The sequence below is a fragment of the Chrysochloris asiatica genome, unplaced genomic scaffold, assembly GCF_000296735.1.
Source record: "Chrysochloris asiatica unplaced genomic scaffold, ChrAsi1.0 scaffold00087, whole genome shotgun sequence".
Taxonomy (NCBI): Eukaryota; Metazoa; Chordata; class Mammalia; order Afrosoricida; family Chrysochloridae; genus Chrysochloris; species Chrysochloris asiatica.
In genome coordinates, this window is record NW_006408605.1 from 852,364 (window position 1) to 860,585 (window position 8,222).

General features: G+C 45.3%; 1 protein-coding gene across 1 annotated transcript in view; it reads left to right on the forward strand.

Annotated features, from left to right (window-relative positions):
• Positions 1 to 880: 880 nt before the first annotated feature.
• Positions 881 to 8,222, forward strand: part of TXNDC15 (thioredoxin domain containing 15) — an 18,897-nt gene continuing 11,555 nt past the window's right edge. Inside the window, exons 1-2 of the mRNA XM_006866208.1 lie at positions 881 to 886; positions 970 to 1,084. Of these exons, the coding sequence (XP_006866270.1) occupies positions 881 to 886; positions 970 to 1,084 (121 nt within the window). The remainder of the gene's footprint in view (positions 887 to 969; positions 1,085 to 8,222) is intronic.

Below are 8,222 nucleotides of genomic sequence, written 5' to 3' on the forward strand. Positions count from 1 at the left end.
CACCTGACCCAAGCCATGGTATTTTCAATAACCTCATATGCATGTGAAAGCTGGACAGTGAATAAGGAAGACCATAGAAGAATTGATGCTTTTGAAAAATGGTGTTGGAGAATATTGAAAGTACTCTGGGCTGCCAAAAGAACCAATAGATCCGTTTTGGAAGAGGTGCAGCCAGAGTGCTCCTTGGAGGCCAAGATGGCCAAACTTCATCTCTCACACTTTGGACATATTGTCAGGAGGGACCTATCGCTGGAGAAGGATATCATGTTTGGTATGGTGGACGGTCAGAGAAAAAGAGGATGACCCCCAACAAGATGGAATGGCTAAGTGGCAGCATTGATGGACTCCAGCGTGGCAACAGTAGTGAAGTTGCCCCAGGACAGGGCAGTGTTTCATTCTGCTGTGCATATTAAGGTTACTGTGGGTCGGTACCCACTCAATGGCACTTAACAACAACAACCAGGAAGTTCAGTTAAATTTAAATTTTAGTATGTCTCTTATACTCTAATTCCTTATTGTTACATGTGAAATTAAACTTTACCTGGTTATCCTGAATTTAATCTAGCACATATAGAGTAGACCAAGGCAAGGATTTCAAGATTTGAGTTCTCCAAAAGTTCTGTAACTGGATGGGGCATCAAACAAGGAAACTTCTGGGTTTTATCGGCTCGGGAACCAAGAGTGGGCACCCTCCCTGGTCGGGCGCAGTGAGTGCTGCCAGCAGTTGGCATGGGAAGGCGGAAGGCTTCTTTGCCAGAGCTCAGGCCTGGAATTGGGGATTCCAGAAAGTTCGCCTTGAACAGCGCCAACTACTGGACCCTGGCCAGAGGTTGGATGCCCGCCTCAAAGATGGCGCCCGCGGCGACAGCGAGCTGCTAATATGACGGCGCGGGTCACGCCCGCGCTCCCTGGCTCTCCGCCCCAGGATTTCCTCGGGTCGGGAGCGCGATTCGCGTCGCTGTGCGTTAGTTGCTTTACGGCCTGGGAATTGGTCCCGGTGGCCACCCGCCCCGCGCTATGAGGCTCTTCAGCTGGTGGCCGGTGGTGTTGTGGGTACTCGGGCCGCCCGTCCGCGGCTTGGAAGGTAAGTTCGGGAGAGGGTCGGCGGCGGGTGGTGACCGGCGGCGGTGCGTGATTTACGCGTAGAGGTGGAGGTCTAGCGGGGCGGGGCTCTTACCTGAGTGAAGACCAGTGATGCGCGCCTTAGCTGTTGGCGTTCCTCCAGGCGCTTTTCCCTTGTAGTCCAGATCTCTTTCTCTCCCCGGGTGCGCTAGCGGCTTGTGACGATGGTAGAGGTCCGCCCGCGTCCACCCTTGGCTATCGGGTAAATCTCTGGCCTTCGAAGGCAAAAACATCTGTTTAGTTAGGAGTGATCGTGTATTGTTCGTTTACTATGGGATAGCGTGTGCTGAGCACTTTATAAGTAATAATAATAATCTTAGCATATTGTTGTTAAGTGTTGTTGAGTCGGTTCTGACTCTTGGTGACCCTGTAGCTAATAGAATGAAACACTGTCCAGTCCTGTGTCATCTCCAAAATCTTTGCTATTTTGGAGCTCATTGGTGCAGCTCCACCCCACCCCCCAGTCCGTCTCATTGACGGCCTTCCTCTTTTTTTTTTTTTAAGGTTTTTATTGTGGATTGAGTGAAAGTTTACAGGGCATATCATCAGTTTCACATTCAACAAATCATGCACCTTGTTTCATTACAATGATTATAATCCCCACCATGTACCATCAGTTAACAATATTTCTCTCTATTCACTTTAGATTTTTTTTTTAAAAAACAACACTCAGGCATATATAGTAATTTACACCTCCAAAGGGCACCTTCAACAAATCAGTCTCCTGGCCACCAGCTCTCAGCCCCTCTCTTCCCATGAATCTAGAGTACTCAGCTGCTGCCTCTCTCCATGCCCCCATCTCTGCCTCCATCTCTGGCGCTGCTGCTTCTCTGGATAAGGTCCTGCATTCTATTTGTGCATTCCTTTCTTGATGGTCCTAGGGTCCTCTGTTTCTGGACTGTAAGATTAACCACGCCCCTTTTTTTGTTACAAAACTTCTGCCTTTACAATTGTGACAGTCGCAATTAGTCATGATAATTATTCACCATTGAATCTTAGCGAATCTTATCCCCATCTCTTTTCACCAGACAGGGGACTCTTTCTTCCTCCCACATTCTTAAACTAAACTCCCTCTCGAAATCTTGTAAGCCAGTCACTTTGTGCTTTTATCGCTCCCTCATTTTAGGTAGCCAATGTCTAAGTTGCCTGTCCCTTTCTACCCTGTAAGGAGCTCTGTTAGCGTAGTGGTTTCGATCGGGCTGTGAACCTAAAGGTCAGCAGTTCGAAACTACAAGCTGTTCCACGGGAGGAAAATGAGGCTTTCTGCTCTCGTAAAGATTTACAGCCTCGGAAACCCTATACAGGGTCACTATGAGTTGGAACTGACTCCATGGCACAAACCACCACCACCATCTACGCTGTGTACGGAGCGGATAGGATAGCATTGTTACTTGATGTAAAGACTCCTTCCCTCTTTGTTGGTATTTAGAGTTACTACCTCCATGAGTATAGGTCAGATTCATCAAATTGTAGCAGTTTACCCTTGTTTCCCTTATCTTCCTCTAGACAAGTTCTGATGGATTATCGAGCCATCGAGGCTAGGTCAAATGGGTACTGTCGGCAGGTTTGGGTGTTCTTGTGCCTCTCCCCTCACTTTATATCAGCTGGATGCTTCACTCTCCACTCTAGCCATCTGTGGCTATGTCCTTGTCCATGGGCTCAAGTGTTCTCAGGTCTCACCACACTTTAGACCAACCAGCCCTTCCTCTTCTCTCTTTCAACTCCAGGTCAACGGGAGTCAATGGACTGTGGTTGAACTCAGTCCATTTCTTCATTGCTGCCTTTCCCCCTCTTCCACTCACCAGTAGACCAGTGTGGTCGCCAGCAAGCTTACATGCCTGTTTGTGTGTTCTCTTTGAATTTCAGTCTTAGAGGGGAGTTTGTCCTGAAGGAACGTGATTGCTTGCCTTAATGGCTTCCTGGCGAACAGTTTGCTTATTCTTGTAGTAGATAGTTATGCTGACATTTTTGTTTTGGGTTTTTCCTGATGATCTTTCTTTGAAGATGTATCTTCTGTCGCTCTAGCTTTTCCAGGCTGGTCTGCTTATCCTTACTAGTGGGAATGTCCCACCTCATAAGGTTCTGGATGGGACTCCGGATTCTACCTAAGGTCATGTACTCTGCAAAGGCTTTGCGAGAGGCCTATTTAACTGGGCAAGTTCTAGAACCCCTTTTAGGTATTCTAATCAGTTATAGGCTGAAGACGGCTAACAAGATTTCTGTCATCATTTTTCCCAATATTCCTTTCTATCCCACTCTATTTTACAATAGTAAATATTTTTACACTCTATTTTATATTTTATTTTAGTAAATATTTTACACTCTATTTTACAATAGTAGGCAAGGGAAAACAATATTCATAAGACAGTCAGGCATCTTAGTATTTTTACCCTCTTCAAACTATACCTAGATTTCTGTATCCCAGAGCCCTGTTGGTCTAAGGTTGAGCATGTATCACTATTTACCGCTGTCCCCCTTTAGGCCATGCAAACCTGTCTCAGTGTTCCCCTATCTATCTTGTTCTTCTGCATCCTCCCCCTTCTTGTATTGCCCTCCCCAACACCCAAACTAAGCCCCCCACCCCAACCCCACTGTTGTGGTTGCCTTATATTCCACCAACTCTTTCCTCCATTTAAGACAGTCTAGTTTATCCTGTAATCTACCTGACCGTCTCACCACCTGGATCTCTGTTCCTCTGTGTTTACCTTCTTTCACGCTGTAATTGCTTTGATCATAGATTGACTACCCTTATCCTCTGTTCTTATAATTTTATTCTGTTCTTGACTCTTCCATTTGTCGATTGAGTTCAGGGTGATGCTGCCACGTACGTCATTCTCTTGTTGTTGTCTGTTCTTGTTGGTTCTCAGTCCACAGAACTTCCTTTAGGATGTTACTCATAGCAAGGTTAGCTTTGGCAAAATCCCTATCCTGGAATGTTTTGATTACACTGTCACATTTGGTTGACAGCTTTGCTGGGTAGAGGATTCTTGGGTGGCAGATTTTTTCTTTCAGAGTTTTATATATGTCTCCCCATTGCTTTCTTGCCTGAATGGTTTCTGTTGAGAGATCTAAGCTTAATCTGATTTGCTTGCCTTTACATGATACACTTCTCTTTTCTCTAGCTGCTTTCAGGATTCTGACCTTATATTTGATTTTGGCGAGCTTGATTATTTTATGTCTTGGTGATTGTCTTTTAGGATCTATCCTTCCTGGGGTTCTTTGAACTTCTTGAACGCTTATCTTTTCGCTTTTCAGGATGTTAGGGAAATTTTCTTCCAGCAGCTCTTCAACTATCGCCTCTGTGGACTTGTACGATTCATCCTGTTCTGGAATGCCAATAATTCTTAAGCTATACCTCTTCAAGTTGTCCAACATGAATTTTAAGCCTTCTTCAGATTTTTTTTGTCCTTTTTTGTGCTTGCGCTTCTGTCTTAGTAGTGTTGAGAGATTTATCTTCTAGCTCACTATTTCTGGCTTCTGTCTCTTCAGTTCTACTCCTTTGCCCTTTCTGATATTCTATTATTAATCATTTGGACCTCTTTCTATAGGTTTTGAATTGTTTCCAATGCTGTATCTATTTTATTTGATTGTTCCTGTAGCGCTTTTGTGACTTTTTCCTGACTTCTATACTTTCTTGTATAGTATTTTGATACTTTTTATAATCATTTTTCTGAATTCCTTCTTAGGCATTTCCAAAGCCTGCCCATTTTCCAGTATGGAGTGTAGGTTGACTTCCAGCTCGTTTGTCTCAGTCACTTTATCTCGTCTGGACATGTGCTGATACGGTCATCTGTTTCTGTTTTAGAGGCATATTCAGGAGTTATCTGTGGCCTTAATACTTAGATGTGTGTGTATGTTGGTATTTTTTATGCTCTCTGATTGCCTCCAGGTAGATGTGATCAGGAGATGGGCTTCCCTTTTCCCTCTTCTTCCTGAGAAATTTCAAGATGCCACTGTTGGTCATTGTGACGTAACTCAGGATTTAATTTTCTGCCTGTTTCCTTTTTAGTCTTCCTGTCCCACTCCACTATCCCCATTCAAGCCTTTTTCCTAGTGATAAACAGTTCAGGGCTGGCTGTGGCCGTTTTGCGTTGCTGTTTGGTTTTAAGTGGAAACCGTTGCTTTAAATTTCGAGGAATTCGCTGTGCATGCATAGTAGAACCTCCAGGAGTGGGGGTGGGGTGTCCACTTGCTCAGGCACCCCCTCTAGTCACCAGAATGGAGGTGCGCAGACAGAGAGAGAGACCAATGAACAGGTACAAGAGAAAAAGAATGTCCACACCTTCATCTTTGCAGTTCTGTCAGGTGTCCATGGCTGCTCTGATCCTCTGTTTGGTATTGCCCAAGATGGCGGCTCTGGGAGCAGCTGAGCGTCTTGAATTAGAAAGCAATGGTTTTCTTGCTTCTGCTACAAATTCTCCTAGCTGTAAGCCTTCCAACCTTCTAAATATTCCTTTATATGTGGTTCAGAGTTCTGGGACCATCCCTTGATCCTGCTTGGTACGGAAACTGAGAAGGACTTTTATAGAGGAGCAGTTTAGGGAAACAGTAACCTAGAGCCATACATTAATAGCTAGAAATTACATATCAATTTGTAAACTTCCTGTTCTGGAGCTAGCCTGTGGAAGCATTTTGTAAAATGACTTTACTTGTCTTTCAAGGATAGAGACAGCTTGTACAAAAACATTCTTTCGGAGAGCTGCTGCAGTTCTGCCTTTTGTCTTCCTCAGCCTCCCTGAATAAGCATATTAACCTTTACTGTGATCTGGGCTTGAATGCCTCTTATTTTTCAAGTCTATCAGGAATCCTAGTGGCACAGTGGGTTAAGTGTTGGGCTGATAATTCCATTAATTGGTGCTAAACCCACCAGCTGCTCCATGGGAGAAAGACGAGGCTTCTGGCTCCTGTAAAGAGTCAGGAGCTCTCAGAAGCCCTTCTCTTCTGTCCTCTGGGTTGCTATGAGTTGGAATCCATTTGATGGCAATGGGTTGGTTATTACAATCCATAATGGAGCTCTGTCTGCACCTTGGGCAGAAGCCTGTCCTAGGCCAGCTAGATTTTCGAGGCTCTTCCACAGGCGTTAAGGACAGTGCATAGTGTCAGTGCAAAGTGTCTTACATCATTTTCTCTAAGATAGATTCTGTTAGTATCCCCATTTTACAGATTAAATTGCTGAGGCTCAGAGAGGATTAAGTAATTTGTCCAAATTGACACTCTGTTAAATGACAGCATGTCACTCTGAGTCCAGAGCCCATGCTTTTCTCAGCACCCTTAACACATTAAGAAGGCCACTCTTACTCAGAAGTCTGTGTGAAGTACAGACCAGACAAACACAAGAGACTCACAGGGTGACCTGCCTGCCAGGACATGCTCTCAGGATCCCTGTCAGAAGTAGGGCACCAGCGGCCTTGGAGGCATGACTGGAGGTGGGGGAGAGATGGGAATAGAAAGCCTTACTTACTGTTTCCTCACAGCCCTACTGAAGTCCAGAGCCTTTGATGATACTTGCCATTCAGACCTGTGCAGGCTTAGGCAGGTCTTTCCTTTTTTTTGAGGGGGTGTTCTGGGAGGAGAGGAAGAGGCAGAATATTGCTGAGCAGAGAGAAGGGTGAGGGATAAAAACACAGTAACTATCTGTAAATGCACTCACTAAGTGCCAGGGCTTGCATTTAGTGTTTTTTGTGCATTATTGTAAGCAAGCTTTGCATGTTCTTTGTTGTTGTTGTTAAGTGCTATCGAGTCAGTGCCAACCCATAGTGAGCCTGCATAGGGTTTCTGAGGAGCGGCTGGTGAGTTTCAACTACTGATTTTGTGGTTCAAACTGACTTTGTGGTCCAGTGCGTATCCTCCAGTGCTACACCATAGGTTAAGATTTACAGCATATACCACGAAATGCAGGACAATCACACAGTCCTAGCCAAGTTGACACATTTTTTTTGGGGGGGAGGGGGCACAGCTTAATCTATGGCAGCGGACTTCATGGTAGAGAAACAGCCCTGTCTTGATGACTGAGGTAGATGGGGACCAGAGACATCTGGGTAGCACCAGGTGAGTGTGCAGTGACCACATCATGTGGAACTGGGTAGTTATGCTGTAGAATGCAATTCATTTACAGGTCCCGGGAGCCATTGAAAAGGTATAGCAGATTTAACCTGATAAGATTTGCCTTTGAACTCTGTTCCACTGTGGTTGCTGTGAGGAACATGGTCTGGAGGGGTGAGAGAGGACACACCAGGGAGACCAGTCAGGTACCTACAGCAGTTTTCCAGATGAGAGATGCCTGAGGCCAGGACTGAAGAGTGTTAGTAGAGATGGAGAGAATTGGATGTATTTGTTGTATTGTTAAGTGCCATTGAGTCAGGTCTGATTTATTATGACCCTGTATAGAGTTTCTGAGACTGTAAATCTTTGTGGGAACAGAAAGCCTCATCTTTTCCACGACACCTAACAACAACAACAACAACAACAACTCTCTAGTTAGGGCTTTCCCCTCCCTAGTATTCACTTTCTAGGCCTTTCTATTGTTTGGCTGAAAGTTGGTATCTAGGGGTGAGTTTAGTTCCAGACTCTTCCTTGCTTGAACAAGTGTTACAAAGCTCTTTAGCTCCATTGGTAAGTGCCCAGAGGCACCCCACTCTGCCAGTAAGCCTCTGCTGGCAGGCACACAGCTCTCTCACTCTGTGGGTTTCAAGCCTAGCTCTGCCAAGTGCATGGAGGTATGCCACTCTGCTAGCAAATCTTCTGCCCAAATGTGCTCAACTCACTCAGTCTGTGGGTCAGGAAGCCATCTCCTACTAACCTGCTGGTTTTGCTGCCTTTGCTGATGCTATTTCTGAACTGCTGCTTGGTGCCGTCTCTAGTGTTAACAGCACATTTTGTCTCCTGGGTCTAGGAGGTTTTCAGCCCAGGGATCTGTGATCCAAAGCATGTGCACTTCTCCTAGTTAGGCTTTCTTGGTGGTAGTGAGGGCCCTTCTTTCTACTTTTGGGATGACTCATTTTAAGTCTAATGGATGGCTAAATTGATCAATTCCCTCATTGGTAGTAGTGGTGGTGGTGTGCCGTGGCATCGGTTCTGACTCATAACGACCCTGCATGGGT